General features: G+C 36.0%; 2 protein-coding genes across 2 annotated transcripts; one reads left to right on the top strand and one right to left on the bottom strand.

Annotated features, from left to right (window-relative positions):
* The first annotated feature begins 15104 nt into the window (after positions 1-15104).
* Positions 15105-16886, top strand: LOC122023369 (7-deoxyloganetin glucosyltransferase-like). Its single transcript, XM_042581434.1, has 2 exons — positions 15105-15659; positions 15740-16886. Exons 1-2 carry the CDS (start codon positions 15107-15109, stop codon positions 16669-16671), a joined length of 1485 nt encoding a protein of 494 aa, XP_042437368.1. The 5' UTR covers positions 15105-15106; the 3' UTR covers positions 16672-16886.
* Positions 16887-18530: 1644 nt separating this feature from the next.
* On the bottom strand, positions 18531-23055 carry LOC122023370 (annexin D2-like). The gene is made up of 5 exons (XM_042581435.1): positions 22895-23055; positions 22649-22794; positions 22329-22547; positions 21214-21426; positions 18531-18998 (listed from the first exon to the last, which is right to left on the bottom strand). Exons 1-5 carry the CDS (start codon positions 22968-22970, stop codon positions 18702-18704), a joined length of 951 nt encoding a protein of 316 aa, XP_042437369.1. The 5' UTR covers positions 22971-23055; the 3' UTR covers positions 18531-18701.
* Positions 23056-27100: the final 4045 nt, after the last annotated feature.

Genomic DNA, 27100 nt, shown 5'->3' with positions numbered 1-27100 from the left:
TTAATTAATTTTAGATTAGTTAAATTGGAATTGTTCAAATTAAAAATATTGTGAAGGTTTTGATTAATTTGATTAATATCTATATTGACTTATTGATTATCTTTATTATTCAGATTTATTAAATTTGTATTATTGTAAGATTTGATTTAGTTAAATTTGAATTATTCATATTAAATGAATTAGGATTATTTTATTATTATTTAATTTCAAATTTGTTAAATTATTATTTTTTAAATTAGATGAGTTATTAATTAATTTAGAATTTATTAAATTAATTAAATTTAAATTAGTTAAATTAACTTTCTTGGGATTTAATTCAATTCAAATTATTAGGATTAAATAAAGTTGAATTATTCGATTTAGATTTATCTTGATTGAATAAATTAAAAAATTGATTAAGATTAAGATTGATTCTATCTAGACGTAGATTCACTTGATCAATTTCTTGATTAAATTTAATATTAATAAGTTATGAGTTTTTAATGTTTATCTTTGAATTTATCCTAATATTTGAACTAATCAAATTATTTCTAGATTTATCATGATTAATTAGATTTGAATTTTTAAAGTTAATATTTTTATTAATTAAATTTAATTTTGAATTAACATAATTTAAATTTTTCACATCAATATTTTTATTAATTAAATTTAAATTTAAATTATTAAAATCATTCAAAAATTTTAAATCTACCCAGCAAAATATTACCTGATTTATTACAAAAAATATTTTCTAATTTATCATAAATAGGGCCATTCATAATTAAATATTTTCTAATTTCTCAGAGCACTTGTTTTGTAATGTCCAAACTTCTAATACTTGAAACATTTGATGTGGTCTTTGCTCAGCTCTTAGCAATGATTCCTTCTTTGACGTCGATGGTGCTGTCTGAATCTTACGAGTATGACACTTATTTTTGTAGTATCCTCTTTCCCTACACTTACAAAGTTGACATTAAATAAAATTATCTTTTTACCCTTCTCCCCCTCAATTTGTGGCATGCTTGCTCCGTCGGCGGTTAGTCCAATCAGAGCCTCCTGCTCTGATGCTAATTATAGGATCGGTGGTGCTGATAGAGGAGAGGTGAATATCGACTAGTCGCTTTTAGCTTCAATTTCGTTCATTCATTCTATCAAAGTGTTAGTCATAGAGAAATATAATAAAAACTTAAAGAAAAGAATACTCGTGTGATTTACTTAGTTCCCAACCCCCTAGGGTCAGTACATCCAAGGCCAAATCACGGGAGGCGCCCGTCCACTAATGGTCTCCTTTTCGGAACTTTGGAGATGGAGAAACTCGTCTTATAGTTTGTGATATAAGCACAAATAATAATAAATTAAGTACAACATGTAATAAACAAACCAAACAAAAGATGACGGCCGATCTGGAAGTTCTAAGCACAACGCACCCCCTAGAACTTCCTCAGTCGTAGAGCTTCACAGTGTGACTTTCTAAGCACAAAGATGGAGAGAGTAGAATTGAAGAAGTTATCTTGAATGTAGAGTCTTTATCTCTTTTTATAGAGTTTGATCATATATATCCTTATCTGGATCAACTCTTATCTGGATGAAGTCATATCTGGATAAACTCATATCTGGATCGAGTCTTATCCACATCATCTATCTTATCCTTATCATCATCCAAATTATAAAGATGAATCAGATCTTTTACCACATTATCTTCTCAACATTTCATAACTCAATAATTTAGACCGAACCCAGTTGGTTTACCAAACCACTGGTTCGGTCTACTGAACTAGTTTGGGTCTGGTTCGACCCGAGTCAAGTTTAGTTCACCCATTTACTTTTGTTTGCTCTCTGTTTTGCTTCCAGTTCAAGGTTCCTGCAAAACAATCATACAAACACAAACAAGCATCCTAACTTATATCTGTAAGTTTACCTAACCTACTAGGCTTATCTTTTGCTTAGAGGTCCCTCCTCTAAGACTACCACCTAAGGGTCAATCCCTTAGGATCAAGTCGTACTCCTGTAAGTCTACCCGACCTACTAGGCTTCATGCTTGGACTATATTCAAGACTTTACCATTACCTAGTATTACCTCCCACCAGGATTTCCACTACATAGCTTCACTCACCAAAATTTCCACCACCTAGGATTACCTCCCCATAGGATTTCTACTACGTAGCTTTACTCACTAGGATTTCCACCACCTAAGGTTACCTCTCCCTAGGATTTTCACTACCTAACTTCACTCAACAGGACTTCCACCACCTAAGGTTATCTTCCCTTAGGATTTTCATTATCTAGCTTCACTCGCTAGGACTTCCACCACCTAAGTTTACCTCCCCTTAGAATTTCCACTGCCTAATTTCACTCACAAGGACTTCCACTACCTAGGGTTACCTCCCCATAGGATTTCCATTGCCTAACTTCGCTCACTAAGATTTACCCTTGCCTAACTAAGTTAGGAATTTTCCTTGCTAGTCATCTAGTCGTGACTAGACTTCTCTCTTCCAAAGATCAAGTATTATTTGGATCAACCCTTAGTCAAACTGATCAGATTTATGTACATTGTTAAGCATCAAAACCTTAGAAGCTGATTACACCAACATTATGATGCATTATAGGAGCACATAAATTTAGATTGTGACATTTTATTTGAGGACAAGCAAAGGTTCAAGTTAGAGGGTGTAATGTACAAAGATTATATACACTTTTATGCATGTTTAGAAACGCATTCACGTCCTTTATTATGCTTAATCTATGTAGTTTTACACCTCTTATCATATTTTCAGCATAATTACTTTTTTTTTATCGGAGATCTATTTTTTGTATGTTTTTTTTAGACAGAATGTGTTTTTGGAGTGAAAACGACGCTAGTAGACGACTCAGAGAATAAATGAAGAAAAAGGGCCCAACAGTGTGGAATCCATACTGTCATGCCACATTCCCAGAGGAGGAGAAGGCTCCAACCATGTGAACTCACACGGGCGTGGCACAAAGAAGAGCCAAAGCAAGCCCCGACCGTGGGAATTTCTAGAGATGAAGCATCTTCCAGTCGTGTGGAATCCACACAACCGTGCCATCGAACCAAAGCCAAAGCAGCTTCCAGCCATGTGGATTCCACATGATCGTGGCATGGGCCATGCCTGGTCCGTGCCTTACTCTATTTAAGTGGAGTTCTTCTCCTTTACAAGGGGAGGAAGATTCTCTCCTTGGGGAGATCCAACTTGGATGAGATCCGGACTACTTTAACACTCTTTTGGATGATCCAACGCTGAATTTAACGTCTCCATCACTTCGGATGCTTGGATTGGATCCGAATACCACTTTTCATATAGGATAAGCCTTCTTCCCTTTCTCTTCTTGAGCTTTTGGTGATTTTGGCTTAGATCTTGATGTCTTTGGATTTTCTCCTCCTAGTTATGAAGTAGATCTCTTGTTCTAGGATTAAGAGAGTAGTTGTGATATGAATTGATGTAAAACTCATGGATTTAGAGTTGTCAATTTTCTATCTATATGGCATTGTTATACCTTATATCTATTTGATATTATACGTGTGTAGTGTGTTTAAGCTTAATTTTTATATTTGATTGAATATTTATATAGAATTATTAATCTTGTAAGGGGAATGCCCTAAATCATATGACTGAGGGGCCCTAGTAAAAAGGGTATCCCGTTTTTGGACATCTAGGGCATTGCCTTGAAAGAAGAAGCAATTTGTCATAAGGAATTAAGTAGGGAATTAGACATAATTGTTATTTCTATCTCTGTGTTATTGAATGTTAGTATGTTTTTGTGATGTATGACCTAAGGGCCCTAGTAGGAGGGGTATCTCATTATCTGACTTCATAAGAATTACTTCCATTTAGTAACATAGGATATGGATTAAGATAGTATTCTGGCTTGACCTCCGCGGAGAAGAGTCGGTAATGAATCTAACTTCCTATAAGTGCATAGGAATAGAGGATGGGTGATAAGTGATCCATGATATATTGATTAACATCACAATGAAATCGAACCCCTAGAACATTTCTCCAAACTAAGTTTCTAAACACTCTTTCTCTTTCTCTCTTTCTCTTACTTACTTTTCTTTACATTTGTGATTGCAAACTTCAATCTTTCAATAGTTTAGGTAGTTCGCTGTTCTTGGATTCTAGTGCTTATAGTCCCTATGAGATCGATATTTTTATTACTTGATGACACCTGTATACTTACGGCACACATCAAGAGTCAATGATCTAATCAGATGAAGAGGGTGATGCCATAGTATAGGTAGTAGGCGACGAAGCTAGTGGTCCATAGACAGCATGAGACGAGCCAGTAGGAGGCACAGGAGTATAAGCGACCTAATATGAAAAATCTGGGCAATACTGAGCAGAATGGCCTTAACGACTATATAATTGATAACATCCAAGATACGGGCGTGAGACATGCTATCCTTGCGCTAGAGATTGCGGCTGCTGCTCCAACTGGGAGGACCACGAACCAATGAGACAAGCACCATTGGGTGGATGAGCCACGGTGGATTGATAAGGCAGTCGGCATGAGGAGGCAGTAGATCGAAAAACAGGGTGAACAGTTACTAGAAGAGTGATTTGCATATCTCTATGAGCGACAATATGAGCTTCATGATTGAGGAGCTTCTCATGGAGTTCCTCATATGAGATTGTGGTCTCCCAGACTTAATGGCATGTGCGAGTTCCTTATAGTCATCATCAAGCCCATGAAGGAGTTTGATGGTGAGATCTTTAATGTCAAGAGACGTACTCATGAGCGCTAGTTCATCAGACTTAGATTTGATAAACTGCATAAATTCAGTGATAGATTGAGAACCTTTGACTGGATTGCGAAGTTGTGTTTTGAGTTACATAATATAACCACGGGAGGGTGTGTTATAAGTGAAAGCAAGAGTGTTCCAAGCATCACGAGATGTGCGAGTAGCAGTAATGAACGAAATTAAGGATGGAGAAAGAGTTCCAATAATAACATTCAGTATGAGTTGATCTTGGCGGATCCATGCATGATATGCAAGATTAGAAGCCTGAGTACCATTGACAGTATATAATTTGTCCAGATAAGGGTGAGAACCATCAATAAAGACAAGCATATCATGACCAATGAGAAGGGTCGTGAACTATAGACGCCATGAGAGATATTTGGAGGAAGTCAACTTCAAGGGCGCATGAGCAGGTGCGGTCGCAGGTGCAGCGATAGGAGTGACTGCAATTGAGAGAGAGGGTAGGCAGCGATGGTGGCAACGACGGTTAGGCATGACTAGGGTAAGGATTTGTGGCGTAGGCATGAGGCTCTGATACCATGTAAAAGGTATTGAAAAATATATTTTTTATATTAAAAAATAATGATACAAGATATATTTATATCCATAATAAATAGATAAAAATAATATATATATATATATATAAAAGATTTATGTATCATATATTTTAATATATTCTAATAAAAGGATATTAGGCGTGGACGATCTAGAAGAAGATCCATTTTATCCCTCGGCAATCGCCGTAGCCATCGATGTTGCCGCTGCCACCGCTGGTTTAATTGTCAATTTCCAGCTTACCTCAATTTTGTTAAAAAAAATTATAAATGATAACTCCAATTATCTTGATGTGACGCAGAAATGCAAATTAATTGAGCTGCATAGTGAATTAAAGCTTCATCAGTTTGATGTATTCATTTTGATCTTGTTTGCTAGCAGTATAGGTTCTTGTGTGACGAAGACAAGGGGAGTGAGATGAGGAGGGCGGCTAGGTGGAAGGAGGCGGCGGAAAGGGAGGCGCAGCCTAGTGGGTGGTGGCCCGTCGTTCCTCAACCTGGATAGATTGGTCGACCAGTTGCGCAACTTCTGAATGAAGTCAATGTTAAAGAAGAATAGAAAGAAGATAAAAATATGAGAGTAATAATTAATCTTATTGTTCATTGATATTTGCCCTCAAGACAATACAATATATAGGGTTTAAACAAGTACTCGGTCAATTAACCAATTAATAAATAACAGAATAATTCTAAAAATTATTCTGAGAATTATTTTAATAATTATAACAGAATTATTAGAATAATCTTAAAACTAATTTGATTTGATTTGATGATTTAATCCGGTCAATTCTGATAATTCTTTTTTATCTCTTTTACCCCCCCCCCCCCCTCTCCCGACAAACTTAACGGGAGATCTTTGACATTGAGTTTGCTTTCTAACTTGTTGAAACGTTGTCTGGATAAATGCTTAGTAAAGATATCAACAATTTGATCCTCAGCAGAAATATAAGAGACGGATAATTGTTGAGTTGTCACACGTTCACAAACAAAATGAAAATCAATCTCCACATGTTTTGTACGAGCATGAAATATTGGATTTGCTGTGAGATATGTTGCTCCAATATTGTCGCACCAAATTTTTGGTGCAATATTTGATGCAAGATGAAGTTCAGAGAGAAGTGATTGAAGTCAAATAATTTCAGACGTTGTATTTGCTATAGCTTTATATTCTACCTCAGTACTTGAACGAGATACCGTAGGTTGCTTCTTCGAATTCCATGAGATAAGATTTCGTCCAAGAAATATTCCATATCCACTAGTAGAGCGTCTATCTTCAGGAGAACTTGCCCAATCTGCATCACTATAGGCATGTAAATCTCGAGACGATTGACAATATAAAAGAAGACCATGTAAATTGTAAAATAGTACCTTTGAGATAGCGAAGTATTCTTTTTACATTATCCCAATTTTGTTCAGTTGGAGCATGCATGAATTGATAAGCACGATTTACTGCAAAAGTAATATCAGGGCGTGTGATAGTGACATATTGTAAGGCTCCAACAATACTTCAATAAATCTGTGGATCAAACAGAGCAGGAGAAGATGAAGATGGACAGTTGTTTATAGCAATTGGTGTAGAGACCGGACGTACTCCATCCATTTTGGCTTTTTGAAGAAGTCCAGTAATGTATTTGCTCTAAGAGAGAAGATAGTCATCCTCATGTGGAATAAGCTCAATACTAAGAAAAAAATGAGCAATGCCCAAATCTCGGGTAGGAAATTCTTGATTGAGAAGACTTAATAAAATTATGATGCCCTTGTGATCATTACCGATTATCAGGATGTCATCCACATAAATAAGAAAAAATATCATAGACCCATCATTATATTTATGAAATAGAGACGATTCAGTCTTTGATCCAGAAAATCCTTGAGCTTGTAGCCAATTGGATAGTCGATGAAACCATGCACGAGGAGCTTGTCGAAGACCATATAAGGATTTCTTAAGTTAGCAAACATGAGATGGAAATTGTGGATGAATGAACCCCAGGTGGTTGCTCCATAAATACAGTTTCCTCAAGATGACCATGGAGAAACGCATTTGAGATGTCCAATTGGCGTACAGGCCAATTGGAACTAGCAGCTATCGATAATAATAGTCTGACAGATGTAATCTTGATGACTGGACTAAAAGTGTCATTGAAGTCAATACCTGGTTGCTGACTAAAACCTTTGGCTACAAGTTGAGCTTTGTGTCATTCAAGAGAACCATCAGCTCGATACTTAAGACGGAATACTCATTTAAAACCCACAACATTCATTGAGAGTAATAATTAATCTTATTGTTCATTGATACTTGCCCTCAAGACAATACTATATATAGGGTTTAAACAAGTACTCGGTCAATTAACCAATTAATAAATAACAGAATAATTCTAAAAATTATTCTGAGAATTATTCTAATAATTATAACAGAATTATTAGAATAATCTTAAAACTAATTTGATTTGATTTAATTTGATCCGGTCAATTCTGATAATTCTCTTTTATCTCTTTTAGTCAAAACTTTGTCATTTCCTTTAACAGAAAAATAAAGGAAACTGACGAAATATTTATGTGACTGTTCGGCCTTTCTTATGCGTAATTTGATTGCAGACTCGCTGGATAATAAGGTTCAAATCTTATTCAGGATATATTATACTTGATAATTAAAAAAAATAGATATGCTATCTTAGCAGCTCCTAGTATATGTCCCATGGATATGGAGAGAGATACATGTAAATACACAGGTCCTAGACATATGGTGGGATAAACCTCATATCGTCAATTCCTGAGAATCGACCCCTGACTATTACGTCAGAGATGTCATGCGTCCATCGTCTGTGCTACACCCTGAGGGCTACTTAATAATTTTAAAAATTTTATGACACTGAGTCTTCCATCATGACACACCTATGCTTCAAAATTTATTTAATGGCTGATAATGTGATCCGATCGATCATCTTTAAAATTAGTTGGTTCGAAAAGTTAGATATCTAGATTATAAAAAAAATAATAACCTTTCATAGCCCCCCTTCTCCTGAAGTTTGGTGTGATGTTAAATAGACAAACGAGTTTCTCAAGCAATGATAGCTCGGGGATGGGGATATCAAGGCAAGTTCAGGGATATCGGGACGGGTTCGGGGATGGGGATACCATCCCCATACACGCCCCAGTCTTCTACGCGGATTTTAAAAAATCCCCGAACCCGAACCTGATAATGCCTACCTGAACCCGCCCCGTTTCAAATTTTTCCTATCGGTATTTGAATCTGTAGGAAAATTGCATTGTTGGTTATTATCTCTAATTAGTGGGCTTAATTGTAAGTTGTGCATATGAGTACAAACTAAACTCATTAAAGTTATCTAACTTAAGCTTATTGGATTTCGATTATTGGATGTAGACCTTATATGCATATAACCTTTAGTCTCGCATCTATTATTATCCATGGGCTGATAATAGATGTCCACTATATATATGGTTGGTCCCCAAGGGTTTAGGGTTTAATCTTGACAGAGCTTTTGGTTCCCCATTGACCTAAAGCTTTTCGGCACCGTCACCCCTAAACCCCCTTGGAAGACCTTCCTTTTCTTTCTGCTGCAACTTCTTCTACAGGGATTATTTCTGGACGACGCTAAAGACAAAAATGATTCTTCAATCAGGTTCTTTGTTATATTTATTTATGTATTTATTTTTCTTATGTCATGTTTTCGATGAAACAAAGATTCATGCTCACATGTTCTTATTTTTCCTATTTGAATTCTTATTTTGATTGTCTAGAATTCATATAGCTTAGGTTTTACAAGAACTATCAATCATCCCTAGCTATAGAATGAGATGAGGCTTAGACTCTATTCATTGTCCAATTAAATAAGATTTATTATGATATGGTCGATTAAAGGAAAAAAAATCTCCTCTCTCTACGGTCTTGCCAGGTGAGAATCGTATATGATCATGTGATGGCTCCTAAGGCTAGGGGTCATCCCAATGGATCATCTACTGAATTACAAGGCTTAAGGAAAGAAAACCTCGATTTGAAGAATCAACTCTCGATATTATAGTAACAATTTGAAGAGTCTCGATAAGTTCAAATGGGATATGAGCAAATTGGATAAGAAATGCAAGAATTCATGACTCAAATAAGTCAAACGCCACATGATTTTGACTGTCAGAAGACTCAGGACCCTTACAATACTGATCAATGTTGACGATAGAATTCATATACTTTATTAATGATAATATGTGGTATATAAATATCATTACAAAGTAAAAATATGAAAACATATAAAATAGAAAAACATATAAAATACTATAAAATAAATAAGTATTTCCTAATAATAATTATTTCCTAATACGACCCCTCAAGATGGTGCCCCAGAAATGACACCAATCTTGTTGTAAATAGCAAACAATCGAGGTCGAGAAAGTGACTTGGTAAATGCATCAACCAACTGATCCCAGCAGGAATATGAGTAACTCGTAGTTCGGAGGCCTGTAGCAGATCACGAACAAAGTGATAGTCAATAGTCAGATGCTTCATCCGAGAGTGAAAAACAAGATTAGCTGAAAGATAGGTGGCACCCAAATTATCAGTGAAGAGCATAGTAGGTGTGGTAACCGGAAGAAGCAGGTATGTTAAAAGTGACTTAAAACATTGGATCTCAAATTCTGCAGAGGCAATGGCGCGATATTCAGCCTCAGTTGAAGAGCGCGCAACCGTGCGATGTTTGGTAGATTTCCAGGAAATCGGATTAGCACCCAGAAAAATAATAAATGCACCCGTAGAACAGCGATCATCTGGATCTCCTGCCCAGTCCGCATCGGGGAAACCATGAAGAGTAAGAAGTGTATCCGCAAGAAGACGAATGCCAAGATCCCTAGTACCATTGAGATATCGAAGTAGACGCTTCACAGCACCCCAATGCGTCTTTGAAGGAGCATGCATAAATTGTGAGAGCTTGTTGACCACGAAGGAAATATCAAGATGAGTCATAGGGAGATGTTGTAAGCTCCCAACCACTTGTTAAAACTTAGTCACGTCAAAAAATGAAGACCCATCATGTAGAGTAAGACGAGAGCCAGCAGCAATAGGAGTGGAGACCGGCTTGGAGTCAAGCATGTATTGTTTGGAGAGAAGATTAATGACATACTTTTTCTAAGACAAGAAAATACCATTTGAGGTTGGGCGAACCTCAACACCGCAGAAGAGGGAAAGAGCCCCAAGATCCTTAATCGTAAATTTTGCATGAAGTTTACATACTATGACGTCAATAGAAGAAGCATCACTCCCTATAATGATTAGATCATCAACATATACAAGAAAATAAATAAGAGTATCATCCCGAAAATAAACAAATAAGGAGGTGTCAGCCCGAGATGTGACAAAGCCAAGAGAGACCAAGAAAGCGTAAAGCTCCAAATACCAAGCGCGCGAAGCCTGCTCCAGGCCATAAAGTGTCTTATGCAAATGACACACATGATCCGGAAACTCAGCACTGCGCATACCCAAAGGTTGCATCATATAAACCTTCTCTTCAATGTGACCATTAAGAAACGCATTGTTGTCATCAAGTTGACGAAGACATCACCCCCTATTCATAGCCAGACTAAGAACAATGCGCATTGTTACTGGATTAATAACAGAGCTGAATGTATCATGAAAGTCAACACCAAGACGTTAATGAAAACCTTTGGCAACAAGGCGAGCCTTATACCGATCAATTGAACCATCAGAATTATGCTTAATGCGAAACACTCACATGCTACCCACAAGATTTTGGTCTAGCGAAGGCGGGACAAGAGTCCAAGTCTGATTATGGAGAAAAGCATCATACTCTTCGTTCATGGCCTGTACCCAATTCAGATCTTTGAGTGCCTGCATGACAAAGGAGGGTTCACAGGATTGTGGAAGGCCAGTATGAAGAAGAGACTTTGGATTGGGTTTGTAGATGGTATTTTTGGAGCGAGTTTACATGGTATGTTGGTTTTGAGAAGCGAGAGGGCGATAGAGAGGTATTGGGCTAGAGGGTCGGCCGCCACCAGGCAGCGTGGATGGCCTGACAACAAGAGGCGGTGATGGCGGTGATGATGACAGCGATGAAGAAGTCGGTTGTGGGCGGCTACAGCTAGTGGCAGGTTGCAGAACCGGTGTCGGAGGGTCCCATGAGAGAGCTGGTGCAACAGAGAACTCAGAATCAATGTCTATTACTGCCAAAATTTGCATCTCCGCTATCATCCCCTTCCACCTTTTCTGTGTCTGTCTCGTCATCTATTTCCTTATGACATACTCGTTTAGGTCATCCATCATTAGATGTTTTACAACGTTTTTTTGTTATCCTTAGGTCTTTCATTTCCTGCGGATACTTTGTCTAATTTTTCATGCACTTTGTATAATATTAATAAGAGTCATAAATTGTCATTTCATAAATCTACTATTTCGTCTCGTGCTCTTTTGGATATTATCTTTTCTTATGTTTGGACATCTCCTATATCATCATTTCATTTCTGGTGTTCCCACTTTTGGCCCCCGCGTGCAGATAACGCCTACAGATGTCACGCTCCCTCAGGGGTAGGGATGGCAATGGGTAAGATTTGGATGAGATTTCATATCATCTGTACTCATCTCCATTTATTATATCTATACTCATACCCATAGGGTATTTAACTTTCATACTCATCCCCAAACCCGTCGGAGTTTCAGGTATTCGTATCCTACCCATCATCCTATTGCTCCCTACCATTCTCATTTTTTTTTAAAAAAAATATTTCAATGTTCTTGTCAGCTCTTCCTCGTCTCATGCTCCTTTGATCGAGTGAACATTTTCCGTGGAAAAGAAAATGAGATATGTGTTAATGACCGGATAAAAAGACAAACTAAGTCTTTTTTTTCTAAGACGAAAAGCGGGTTAAAGTTTTTTTTTCTCAATAAAAAATGAGGCATATATATATATATATATACCCATACTCAAAATACTCATACCCGAATACCCATTTACTATAATCGAGTATAAAAATTTCCTCCATGTCCTCCTCCATTCGGGTCACTCAAAATACTCATACTCGAATACTCATTTATTATAATCGAGTATAAAAATTCTCTCCATGTCCTCCTCCATTCGGGTCAGATGTTTGATTACCCATCGGATTCAGATGAAATTGTCATCCCTACTCAAGTGAATCCTGATCATATTCTCTGGCTCTGTCATGATCAACTTCTCCTCAATGCTATTATAGGTTCGATGTCTCCTACTCTTGTGCAGTTTATTTCTTCATCAACTTCATCTAGAGACGCATGACATACGTTGGAGAGGACCTACGCTGCTCCCTCACGTGACAGTATTATGACTCCTCGTCAAAATCCTGCAGTCCTCAACAGGGTAACAGATCTATCACTGATTATATGCAAGATATCAAAAGAAATATTGGCGTTCTTATGCTTATGAATGTCAAAGTTGATTTTAATGAGCTCTCCATTCATGTCCTGAATGGTCTTAGCCAAGATTATTACAATATCTCACATGCTCTGATACCGTGTTGATGACAGAATTCATACACTATTAATGATAATTTGTGGTATATAAATGTCATTACAAAGTGAAAAATAGGAAAACACATAAAATAGGAAAATATATAAAATACTATAAAACAAATAAGTATTTCATAATAATAATTATTCCCTAATAACTAGGAAATAAATAAGTATTCACTAATAATAATTATTTCCTAATAATAAGTAGGAAATGTGTTGACCTTTAACTTTTTTTTTATTTATCACTCATGAAACTTGTAAAATAAATCTATTAATTTTCATATTAGATACATCTCTAATTATATTACATCTTTTCAAAACATTTTAGATAATGAAATATTCTATATATCACCATTAGTAGATATCCAAATTAGCATTCAGGTATCTTTTTAAAAAAACATGCAAAACTATTGTCTAGCTAATATTTTTGTATTATAATATTCACCTTATTTAGTTTAAATTCAATTTGTTAGTCATAATTCCAATAATATATGACTAGTTTTTTCCTCGTTTTATTAATAATCTATTGTATTATACTTTATACAGGATTATATACCGAATGAGATTGGATGTGTTTGTTAGGAGGTTTATATTATCGTCGGTAATATATTTGGATTTATTAGATTCAGATATTTATTAGTAAAATTTGAGATGTCTTGAATATTTAAGATCGTTGGATTGGATTTGATATGTTGTTAGATTGGATTTGATATGTACCGTTTGTATTGTTTATTATGTTGTTTGTGTGTATGATATGAATACGTGGATTTGTGAATGAGTTGTAGTATTGTGTCATGAGGTTGTTGTTTGTGTGGATTTGTAAATGACATGTGGATGTGGTTTTGTATCGTTTGTTATGTCATGTTGTTTGGTTCGATAATGTGAATGTGTTGTAAAAATTATTATTTGTAATGGTACGTTGACTAATATTTTTACATGTAAACAAGAAAAATGCTAAAATAGTTAGGTGTTGTTGAATTTTTTACATAATTTAACGATGAAAATTTAAATTTCCGTTGCAATTTAGTGACGAAAAGTTAAATTTCCATCTTTAAATATTGATAAAAAATTTTATCGTAATATCCATCGTTAATTTCATCACTAATTAACGATGATAATTAATATTCATCGCTAGAGCTACGACAAAATAATAACATTCCGTCTACGAATTTAGCAATGAAATTTTAATTTCATTGTAAATTAGTAACAACAATTAATTATCATTGCTAAAAGAGGTCAATGACCCATTTTATACTGACAAAAATAATTGATCATCATGCCAATTAGTGCTTGATTAGTGATGAATATTTTCACCGCTAATAATTTTTTTTTTTTAGTTCTTGTTGATCCTCGAAGAAAATTTATTGATTTTAAAGGAGCTCTCGGTAGAAGCATTACTCTAAACGGGAAGATAAAGTTTTTTTCAACAAATAACTGATATAAACGGATCCGAATATTTTTGATACTACGAAACTAATTTTGATCATATATTTCCTCTCAAAAGAATATAAAAAAATGATGAAAGCAGCCGTCACACTATGAACTAATTTTTAATGGTACCCAAAATAATGAGAAAAAAACAAAGAGATGTGACTCTTGTTTCGGAAGTCCATTCCTCGCCCATGATGGTATGAGGTCCATCACACTACGAAGCTATAATTGTGATTAAAAAAAATATCAGGCGTGGAAAATCAATAAGATTATACATGATATTCTATTATTCCATCCCCTCGGCAGTCGCTACTGCCGCTGGTTGGTTAAATTGTCACTTTCCAGCTCACCTCAATATTGCCAAAATAGATCATTTAATCACGTCAAGTTGAATATGAGACCACCGATGTAATTCTATGAAATTTTATTCATTCAGATAAATTATAAAAATTCATAACAGATTATCTAAAAGTCCAGTATATTTTAATTATGAGACCTATTTAAAAAAAATCTTATAAATATTTCAAAATTAATAATTAGATATCCTTCTACTATACTATAGTCCTAAATTATAGATGATAACTATAAAATCTTGTGACAAAGGTAATTCGTTCATCCTTAATATTTTTATTAACTTTTTTTTAGACGAAAAAGATAAATTAGATGATTATTAATTATTAATATAAATAATTAAGATATAAAAAAAATTAATGTCCCCCTTGCCCCGCTAGTCCATCTTAGACCAACGTAAAGGAGCTAATTGGCAGCCGAGAAAAAATAAAAGATCTTGATGTGATATCTTGTGGAGATGCTAATTAATTATTTGAACATCAGTTCAAAATGGCGAAAATGCCCCTTTCTTGACTTTTTATAGAGATGCAGGGAGGAGCAAGGAGAAGCGTGGCCATGGGTGATGCATCAAGACAGCCGGAGAAGAAGCCTCATGCGGTGTGCATCCCCTACCCCGCTCAGGGCCATGTCACGCCGATGATGAAGCTGGCGAAGCTCCTCCGGTTCTACGGCTTCCGCATCACCTTCGTCAACACCCACTTCAACCACAAACGCCTGCTCCGCTCCGGCGCCGTCGTCCCGTCGGAGGCTGCCGACCCGGGCTTCCGCTTCGAGTCCATCCCCGACGGCCTACCGCCCTCCGAAACCGACGCCACGCAGGATGTCCCCTCCCTCTGCGACTCCATCTCCAAGCACGTTCTCCCGCCGTTTCTTGACCTCCTGCGCCGCCTTAACGCCGACGGCGGCGACGAGCCGCCCGTATCCTGCATCGTCTCTGACGGCGCCATGAGCTTCACTCTGGACGCCGCCAGGGAGCTCCGCATCCCTGAGGTCGTCTTCTGGACTACCAGCGCCTGCGGCTTCATGGGCTACCTCCACTACCAACGCCTCATCGACCGTGGCCTCACGCCGCTCAAACGTAATCGAATCTTGTTGTGTCTCTCTCTAAATTTCACAAGAATTGACTAGCAATCAACAATTTTGTGTGTGTATTTATAGACGAAAGCGACATCGCGAACGGATTCTTGGATACTCCGATCGATTGGGTGCCGGGAATGAAGAACATGCGGCTGAGGGACTTCCCGTCCTTCATCCGGACCACCGACCGGGACGACATCATGCTCAACTACGCCAACCGCGAGGCACAGCGCGCCGCCATCGCTACAGCAGTAATCTTGAATACTTTCGACAAGTTGGAGGGACCAGTTCTGGAGGCGATGGCGGCGATCCTCCCCCAGATCTACACCGTCGGCCCGCTCTCCTTGCTGCTCCAGCACCACCAGATTCCTGACGCCCTCGTCTCGCTCCGCTCCAACCTTTGGAAGGAGGAGAGCGGGTGCTTGGAGTGGCTGGACGGCCGCGCGCCGGGCTCGGTGGTGTACGTCAACTTCGGGAGCGTGACGGTGATGAGCAACGAGCAGCTGGTGGAGTTCGCGTGGGGGCTGGCGGATTCAGAGTACGAGTTCTTGTGGGTGATCCGACCGGACCTGGTGCGGGGGCACGCGGCGGTGCTTCCGGCTGAGTTCGTGGAGAAGACTCGGGAGAGCGGGATGCTAGCCAGCTGGTGCCCGCAGGAGGAGGTGCTGGGCCACGCCGCCGTGGGAGGGTTTCTGACGCACAGCGGCTGGAACTCGACGCTGGAGAGCATCGTCGGCGGGGTGCCGATGCTGTCGTGGCCCTTCTTCGCGGAGCAGCAGACCAACTGCAGGTACGCGTGCACGGAGTGGGGGAACGGGATGGAGATCGACAACAACGTGCGGAGAGAGGAAGTGGAGGGGCTGATAAGAGAGCTAATGGGTAACGGGGAGAAGGGGAGTGAGATGAGGAGGAGGGCGGCTGGGTGGAAGGAGGCGGCGGAATGGGCGGCGCAGCCGGGGGGCTCGTCGTTCCTCAACCTGGCGAGATTGGTCGACCTGCTGCGAAGCTTCTGAATGAGCTCAAACTTTGTCGTTTCCCTCAATAATAAAAAATTAATAAAACTGCAGACTAAGGGTTTATAATTTAGACATTCAAGTAAGAAAGGGATGCACGTAAGAGCATGAGAATGTATTCAGCTTTGATTTTTTTACGGAGGAAGAAGACGTTGGATAGGTACCGATGATATTATTATCTATTAATATAAATTGCAGTCAAATTGGTATGCCAATCTATCGTAATTATGGATAAATATTTTTTTTACTTTTTTTATTAAATCCAATAAATAAGTTTTTAAAATATCTAAATTATATATTATAGTTTCAAAATTATCATGTATCTTTTTTTTAATTTTATCTTCATCCTTAAATCAATTTAATTGAAAAAAAATAAATCAACTAATTTTTTTAATCGAATTGATTTATTTCTATACGGTCAAAATCGACTGATAAACCTATAGATCTCGAAATCATATGAAATCAGTTCATATATGTTCACCTAATTCTTTTGGTTTTAAAAATAATATCAAATATCAATTTGATTCAATATATTGAAAGCAATGATTTTTTAAATATAAATATATTTGAAAAATTAATTTATATTAAAAAATCATTACTCTCGGTATAATAGATCAAATTGATGTTTGATATCATTTTTATAATAAGTAGAACTAGATGAATACATAGAAATTGATTTCATGTCATTTTGAGATCTTTTGATCCATCAGTCGATTTCAGCCAAAATTATCAAATATCAATTTGACTTAATATATTAATAACAGTGATTTTTTGAATATGAATTAATTTTTTAGACACATTCGTGTTTAAAAAATCATTCCTATCAATATATTAAGTCAAATTTATATTTAAGGGCATGTTATAATCATAAGAACTAGAAAAACCCATAGGATCTAGTTTCATTTCATTTCGAGCTCTCTAAGTTCATCAATCGATTTTGGCTAAATAAACCGAAATTGATTTTATGTAGTTTCATTCGGTCATATTTTTAAAAAAAATCACTTCTCTCAATATATTACATTAAATTGATGTTTGATAGTATTTTTATAATCAAGAGAATTATACGAACACATAAGAATTAGTTTTATGTCATTCCGAGATCTCTAGTTCCATTAACTGGTTTTAATTGAAACTAGCTGATGGGCCTAGAGATCTTGAAATCAGTTTCTATTTATTCGTCTAACTCTCCTGATTACAAAAATACTATCAAAAATCAATTTGGCCTAAGATATTGAGAACATTTATTTTTTAAACATGAATGTGTCTAAAAATAAATTCATATTTAAAAAATCACTACTCTAAATATATTTAGTCAAATTAATTTTTGATATCATTTTTACAATCAGAAGAACTAGATTAACATATAAGTATTGATTTCATATTATTTCAAAATCTATAGGTTCATTAGTTAATTTTAGTCGAAATCAACTAATAGATTTTTCGAACAAAAAGAAATAGATTCAATTGAGTAAGAGAGTAAAATGAAAAATGGGTATGTGATTTGTTAATTTTAAAATTATAATACATAATTTATATATTTTAGAAACTTATCTACCGAGTTGGGTAAAAAATTAAATATTTTTCTATGATCACATGGATTTTTCTATGTATTGAAAAAATCAAGTCTCAACTTTAATGAATTAACAGATAAATCCATGTGATACCAAAGATCAGTGCAATGCCGTAACGTAGAGGAACTCCTGTGAGCGGCATAATGTTTTGACAAAAAGGTAAGACAAACACTCATAGAATATATATCATAATGCTTGGACAAAAAGATAAGAACTTCTGTGAGGGGCATAATGCTTAGACAAAAAGATAAGTCAAATACTCGTAGATATCATAGTGCTTAGACAAAATGACAAGACAAACGCTGACAAATATCATAGCATACGAATTGCAAAGTTTGATCCTACAAGCACGAAAATAAAAAAGCCAAAGCATCTCAGGATTCGCTTAGATCACGTCAAACTATTATTCATGCCTAGCACTAAGTTAGTGCTAGAATCGATAATATAACGTGCAAAAACTCAGGCATCTCCATGCCCAATCAATGCGAGCAGAAAATCCTTGTAATCTCGTCTAGTGTCCTTCTGTATCGCGCGATCAAGTGGCACATTGTTGCGTTTATAATACAACTCTTTTATTAGCCTCATGTCAACTTCAGTTCGAGTAGTTATGATTCTAGTAAGGGCCTCCTCATCTGTACCAACTCTGTTCATAGCAAGACGTATGACCTTCTCAAAATATCGTTCAGGGTGTGCAATGCAGCGTATGATCGCCCTCAGCGCCGAAAGGAACTCATCTTTTGGATCAGACTTCAAGTCCTGAAAACAGTACCTTGCAAGTAAGTTTTTATCACTAGCAGTGAAAATTGGCAAAACTCACCATAACATCTCAATCAACATTAGAAATTCAAATTCATGTGGCCGATCTTTGGGTCTTGTTATGAGAACCACAACATTTCAACAAGCTCTAATTCAACCAAATTTGGCTTCTAGTACCAAAAAGAATAATGCCAATAAGATTGGTAAAAAAGAAGATGTAGTCTTACCCGCATAGGTGGATCTAGTGGGACTGAGCTCCAATCTACATGACTTTTACTATAGCCCATGCCTGTATCTTGCCGTGGGGCCGGCGATATTGGCCGCTTAGGATGAGAGATATCAACTTGCTCTAATAGTGAAATCATGACTAATTTAAACCAAAGGCATTTTTTTATTGTAAGAGTTGTTAGCTAGTGTAACCCTCTTTACAATTTATTTTTGCAAATGGAAATTGTATTTCTAAATCATTGACTAATTCAAGAGCTTACTAAAAGTCTCAACTTAATTAAAAATTGCTAGTATGAAAAATTATATGAATGAAATGATGACTATATGTAAAATATATTTGTCGTGACGTATCTCAAAAATAAAAGGAACAAGATTAACTTGTGGATACATATTCTATTGAGATCCTCCTCGTTCTATGAAGAGCAGTTATAACTAAGATGACATTTAGTTTAGGGGTTTAGGAATGAAGAAATTGATTCATTCTCAAATCTTGTGTTTGATTGATAGAAATGGAATTAAAATTTTGGAATGAAATCCAAAAACTTGAATATGATGAAACTCACCTCCTTCCTTGGGTTTCGATGTGAAATGAAAATGAGAATTAAGTTTTGGACGAAAATACCCTTAATATATTTGTTCAATTTTTCTTTCATATTAATTTCTCTCTCCTTATTCTCTTCCATCATACTTTCTCTCTCCTCATTCTATTATGCAACCTTCTCTCTATCATACTTTCTCTCTCTTTTTATTCTCTCCCATCACACTTTCTCTCTCCTCATTCTCTCTCATCACGCTTTCTCTACATCACATTCCTTCGGGACAGTCTAGTGGCTAGAGCATGAGGTGTTGCCACCATGAGGTTTGGGGTTTAAATCTCGGAAAAGTCGAGGTAAATGTCTCCCTTATGTGCTAGTCACTATTCCAAAGGCTAATAGCCGCCCATGATTTACCTCCTCTGTATTGGCCCTGTAACAGGTTGGCGGAGGCGCTGGGGGCGAGCGTATTCACCTTTTGCCACCATACTTTCTCTCCATCACACTCTTTTTCCTCATTTTTCTCAGCACACTTTCTCTCTCATCACACTTCCTTTCTCATCATACTTTCTATCTACATAATCTCTCCCATCACACACTCTCTCTCCTCATTTTCTCTCCCTCTTCATTTTCTCCCATCACACTTTCTCTCACATCATATTTTCTCTCTCCTCATCCTCTCCCTCTCGGCTGCTATGATTTACCTCCCTTGTGATGGCCTGGGGTCAGGTGCGGCGGGGGCGAGCAATTTCGCCTTTTGCCATACCCTCTCTCACATTACACTCTCTTTCCTATTTTCTTTCATCACACTTTCTCTCTCTTCATTCTTTTTCATCACACTTTCTCTCTCATCACACTTTCTTTCTCATCATTTTTTTTTTGTCACATTCAACTTTCTCTCATCTAATTTTTTCTCTTACCTCTAAGGGGAAAAAAGAAAATTTTGATTTATTCCGATAAAAAATATTCAACTAACCAAATATTATTTTTAAGAGTAATATTCATGCTCATACCCATTTTCATTTCACAATACTATGATTTCCATTCGTATTCCGATTCCTATGAAAGAACCAAACGCCGCCTAATACTATTATTCTTTATATCATATATAATAATTATCTAAATCAAAGTACAACTATTCCTTATATAACTATCTAAAACCAGATATCCTTTAGAAAATCTGTGTAAGAATTTGCCTAATTTACCTCTTTGAGAGGCAAAAATTCGAGTTACACGTAGGGGCATCTAAATTGAAACAAGCCCCAAAAGGCAGTGATATGATATTATAACAGTGACGATTAGAAAAAAGAATTAAAATATTGGAAAAAACAAGAACGTCAACAGAACTATTGATGTTACGTATACCTAGACAAGACTATTTGACAATTTCTAACAAAAATTATGTTGGATAAAGTGAGCTCACAACTGTAGTGCTAACTTGCAAGTCGATGTACCTTATTGATTGGATTACCGAACTCATTTTTGTAGTCAGTGAATGTTGCAGAAAGTTGTGCTTTGCTCCTCGTAGTAAGGATTCTAATTACTTCTTCATGACTCCAATCGTTATCCTTTATCTTCTGATGCAGTATCTTCGCCTCTGACTTTGCCAAGGCTATGTTAACTTCAGCTCCTTCATAGCGGTATGAGCTTACAAGTGGTACAAGGAGCTAAGAAACAGATATTCTTCCAATAAATTACTTGCAAAAATAAGACCAACATAAAATCTGACAAGCAAGTTTAATTTCAACAAATATCTTATGAATCGAATACAAAAGATGCAACAAAATATTTCTTTGGGGTACGTACTCAGGTTGATGACTTATCCAACTATACTTATAGCAAGTTGCAATTCAAGTGAGTCTGTGCTTTGGGCTCTAGTGAAAATATATGTCTAGTGTAAGTGGTCTTTTAATTTGCATGTAAGAGTAAGAGAAACTAAAATTAGGTGAATCCTTCTAACTGAAAATTCAAAATGATGTTTATTTCAACCCTGATTGAAATTACAAGTAAACAACTTCAGTAGATGTACTTGATTGCTAGTACGCCTGAGGAAATTTAACAATTACTGACGACCAAGCTCCTGGAAATAGAAGCATTCTATAACCAACATCTATAATGTCCCAAAACAACTAAATTGCGGTAAAGAAACAACACTACAGAAGATGATCACACTTGATCAAGTTTGTTTCCAGTGCCCAATTTGTGTTTTAAAAAAAGAAGTTTCTGTTAAAAAATTATTAACTCCACTATGAGGAAGTTTAAGACTTTGCTAATGACAGTAATGTATCTTTGACAGATTAAAGCTAACAGAGTATAAAGAATGAACAAAGCCGCAATTTGTAAAGAAAATGCAGTCTCTGTTAAAAAATCATGAACTATGAAGAAGTATAAGATTTTGCTAATTCCAGAAATGTATGCAAGTTAGCGTTCTAGCTCTTTCTTTGACAGTTAACACTACCAGAGTATAAGGATTAAGGAACAAAGAAAAGATAGAATAAATCTAGATCAACAAACAAGAATAGCTTGAATCGAGAAAGGATAGAGCCAGTAATCAGAACAAGGAATTCACTTTTCTGAAATCCCCATGAGTATGCGCGGAAACATCCTCCTCAAGACTCCGCTTGAATCGAGTTTGGTACCACCTCCTGGTTGCAAACAGCTCATCCGCTGTCCTCGCCACCGCTATCTCGATCAATACCCGGTTGCTGGGGTTCCATTTCATCGCGGCTTCGTTCGCCAGCATAGCGTCCCTCTCAGCTGGCTCCAGCATCCACAGCATCACCGCTCTCTGCGCTCGAACGGAATAAAATCCCACCACAGAAAACAAAGAAAGAGACGGGGAAAAAATAACGCAAAGGAGAATGAAACAGAATGAGCAAACAGGCCGACCTCGAAGTGCCGGGTGAGTTCCTTGTCGAGCGACTTGAGTAGGTCATCACCGTAGATCTCACCGTACGTGCGACGGATCTCGCGGCGGTGGCGGGAAGGGCGGTGGGCGAGGACGGAGATGATCAAGCCCTCGTCGGTGCCCCATCCTGGAGATGCACGCGGAGCGGATCGGATCGATAAGGAACGGAAACCAAAGTTAACCTTGTTCGGATGGCGTAAAGCGAAACGAGGAATGAAGGGGCGAACCTTGGATGGCTATGTGAAGCCGCTCGCTGTCCTCGGCCGGCGGCGGAAGCGAAGGGGGAAACGTCAGCGTCGACATCTTCTCAAAGCGTAGCGAATCGCAGGAACCAGAGGGTTTCGAAGACGACGACGAGGGCCCTTTTATGTCGAGTGGCAGCCTGGCACGCAACAGGCAACAGGCAAAGTTAATGATCTCTACCGTTGAAAAATCGGCACGTCTCAATCGACTGGTGAATAAATTCCTCTATGTTTTCCTCCATTGGCCAGACCTAACGCCAACGGTTCGTGTACGCGGCGAATTGGTGAATCGGAGGGATAGTGGGCCCGGGCAAGCCTCTATTGCCTAATATTCATAAAAATAAGAAAAAACTACATTAGAAATTTTGGGGGAAAAAATAAGATTTAAAAGAAAAGTATCTTTAAAATTATAATATATTTTCTCAAACAGCGCATTCAATTTTGATTTTTTTATCAAAACACATCTAAGTTTTAAAATTGTCATACTATTTCAACCCTAATTTAAAATAAAAAAATTAAATCAAATTAAACTGAAGTATTTTACATTATAATCTCTTAAATTTATCTATATTTTTATTTTAATTTTAAAACTTTAATAAAAAAATTTTAAAATTTTAAAAATAACGAAGAAGGTTAATAACGAATTAAATTATCTTTAAAAAACATTTTTTATTTTTGTTTTTATTATTTAATATCTAATTATAATAAAATAAGCAAAAGTGAAATAAAATTATTCAAAATATATAAAATAAAATAAAAACTTAATTATTTTATGAAAGACTTTAATATAAAAATCACTAACCGTTTAGGAACTAATGAGGTGAGACTTAATCATTTAAAATTAATTATTTTAATTATATTATTGATCATATTTTTTAAAATTTTAAAATAGATTTGAATAATTTAAGATATATAAAGATAATTTTTATTTTTTTTATTTCAGGGAGAAAAATTAAAATTGTTCGGTGATTATTTTTTTAAAAGAAAAATATTTGAATGACTTTTTAAAACATATTATTTGATATTGATCGTTTATATTTATTTTCAAAATTAAAAGTTTTAAAATAAATAATAAATACAAAATTAAAAACAGTACTTGAGGTATAAACCTTATTAAAAATAAATAAATTATTTTTATCAATGCCATGCATGAATAGCTTATGAAATACTACTAATAATATCTATTAATATATCTTCAGCAAAAATAAAATAAAATTAATAAGAATTTATTTTTGCTCAACAAATGTCAAGAAAGATTACATTATTTATAATTTTATTAATTAAAAAATATTATTAAAATTTGAATATAAAATTTTAATTAGTAATTTTGCATTTTTAAAAGTCAAAGAATTAAATTTTATATAAAATTCTTTGTTATACTAATATTTATATTTTTAAAAATATATTAAGATCTCAAATAATTTTTTTTAGGGTCTAAAGTCTACAAAATGATTGAGACTGCCTTCAACAACCAAGATACCTGAACGTATCTTCGATCTCTTGCCCAATGTACTAAAACATTTTGATGACTCAAGATCTACGCATATTTTATTATTATTGTTCCTACTAAAAAAAAAATTATTGAATGATTTTTGGAATATTTAGACAATATGCTTAGGCAATATATGAAAAAAAGTCTAAGTAGGTTAAAATTGACTGAATACTTGTCAATATGTGAAAGAGAGAAGTCAAATAGGACATGAAAGATCAGATACTTGATTGGGAAAGTCTTAATTGGAGGTTAGGTAGGGGCAAAGTCCTAACTCGAAAGTTAGGTAAGAAAAAAGTCCTAACTGGAGGTTAGGCAAGGTAAAGTTCTAACTCGAGGGTTAGGCAAGGACAAAATCCTAACTCGAGGGTTAGGTAAGGGAAAAGTCATGACTCAAGTGTTAGGCAAGAAAAAAGTCCTAACTGGAGATTAGGCAGGGCAAAATCCTAACCCGAGGGTTAGGGAAGGGTAAAGTCCTAACTAGAAGTTAGGCAAAGGAAAATTCTAATTGCGGTTAGACAAAGAAAATTTCAAGTGGGTCAAGGAGGACCGCACGTTGGCAAAAGAAAATCTTAACTATGGTTAGACAAGAGAAAAATCCAAGTGGGTAGTAGGACCATACTTGGTGATCGAAAATCCAACGAGAAGTTAGCAAAAAGAAAATCTAAGGTGGATTAGTTGAAAACTAAACACTTATCACATGAAAAATCTTAGTTGGAAACTAGACAAAGAGAGCTAAGCTTAGGCACGGAGCTTAGGCATGGGTAATTGATTAGCCCATGTTCAATTGATTAGAAAATTAATTAGGAGCCTAAATCGCGAACGCTGAGAGGAGTTGAATTTATTGGCTAATCTATTAAGCCCTCTCCAATCGATTAGGCAATTGATTGAAATGGAATTTCACAAAGCACAATATTTCCTATGTTGAATCGATTGGGAAAGTTCCTGATCGATTGAGAGAAGTTCTCAAGCGAATAGTGGGGTTTTGAATCGATCGGGTGATCGATTGAAGCTGCTTAATCAATTAGGTAATCAATTGGAAGAAGTAGAAAAGAGTTGTTGCGAGGTTTAATTTAGACAACTGGATTTGATCGGATCCGACTTGACAATCGATTGGGGGTAAAGCTAATCAATTGAGAACCCTAATCAGCGTGATAAAAGCCATTTTTTTGTAAGGATTCAAAAAAAAACTTCTTCTCCTCCCTTCTTCGCCAATGTTTGAAGTTGTGGAAGACAAGTATTATTGTACTTTCTAAGTTTTAAAAGGCATCTACAAATAACAAAAGATTAAGCAAGTAATATTTTCATTATATTGTGTATTTATTTTCTTGTTATCTTTGTATTATTATTGTGAGCTTGTACGAGCCTTCTTCACCTCCGGATTATTTTTAAGAATGAGTGATTTCATAATGGATAAGATCGTGAGGAGAGTGGACCCTTGGATTAGTTACCTCAAGACGGTGGAGACCAAGTGAAATTAAGGGTATTAACATTACTTTAAGTAGAGCCGAAGAATTAAAAAACCCCCTTTAATTCAAGTAAGAAAATTTCATCTAAATCAAAGTGTTTAAAGACGTGCACTACTGTGTAATGTCGATAGGTGAGGGCGGTGACACGACGATGCGACGACTGTAGCGTTGGACGATGGCTATCAGAGTGGGTGAAGAATTTGAGGGCGAGCAAAAATAAATTTCCAAATATTAAGATTTAGAGAAATGAAGATATAAGAAAAAACTTGTGAAGGAGGAACAAAATATTTATTCTTGTGGGTATTTTTCTCTTCTTTGAGAGACTTTTATTAAAAAAAAAAATATCATAGTATTTGAGAATTTATAATTAGTTTTTTTTTATTTTTTTTATAAATACAGAAATTATTTTATTAGTCTTTACTATATATATAATTTTTTTTTTTTTTTAAAAAGTCCCACTGGAGGTTGGGCCTGTGCGTCGGCCTCATCTTGACAGCTCCTAAGCCGGTTATGACTTCAAGTTTCTACTATAAATCGAAATGATGGGAACTAATCCACTTTCTAATTCTCAGAGTGTTTAAAAAATAAATTGATAAAAGTGCCATTACACTAAGAAACTAACTTTTAATGATAAAAATTATAAGGAAAAAAAACAGAGGTTTGGCTCTATTTTAAAGAGTAAAGATCTCACGATTAGATATTGATATATTTTGTCTGGATGTATCGGCCATTTTTATAGGAAAGTTAAATATTCAATAAAATATTTTACACGTTAAAAATAATTTAAAATTTTATTAAAATAAACAATCATATAAATATCAACTGTACTGGAGCTATTTGGAAGTTTATTACGATGGCAAAAAGGGCTGATTACCCTATCCAGAGGGTCTCATAGTTAGGTACATTCTGAGGGATTGGATCTTCTGATCCCCTTATTTTGGTGTGTTCTTGGATCAGAATAAAGGGATTGGTGGAAGATAATGACCCCCATCTGTTAATAAGTAGAGGGTCATTGTCTCCCACCAATACAAAGGTTGGACCATGGATTGGTCCAGCCTTTACGGACTAGAGGATTTGAATGATTTTACTTTTGAACCACGACTATTACATGAGAGGGAAAGAACCTGACCAGTATTTTCAGACCACTGTGAAATAATGTTGTACCCTGAAATTAATAATTGTGATAAAAGTCGATTATGGTCACAAAACGTGAATATATTCATCCTCAGTGTC

The sequence above is a fragment of the Zingiber officinale genome, chromosome 9B, assembly GCF_018446385.1.
Source record: "Zingiber officinale cultivar Zhangliang chromosome 9B, Zo_v1.1, whole genome shotgun sequence".
Taxonomy (NCBI): domain Eukaryota; kingdom Viridiplantae; phylum Streptophyta; class Magnoliopsida; order Zingiberales; family Zingiberaceae; genus Zingiber; species Zingiber officinale.
The sequence above is the reverse complement of the archived record's forward strand: the minus strand, read 5'-3'. Positions and strand labels throughout refer to the sequence as shown.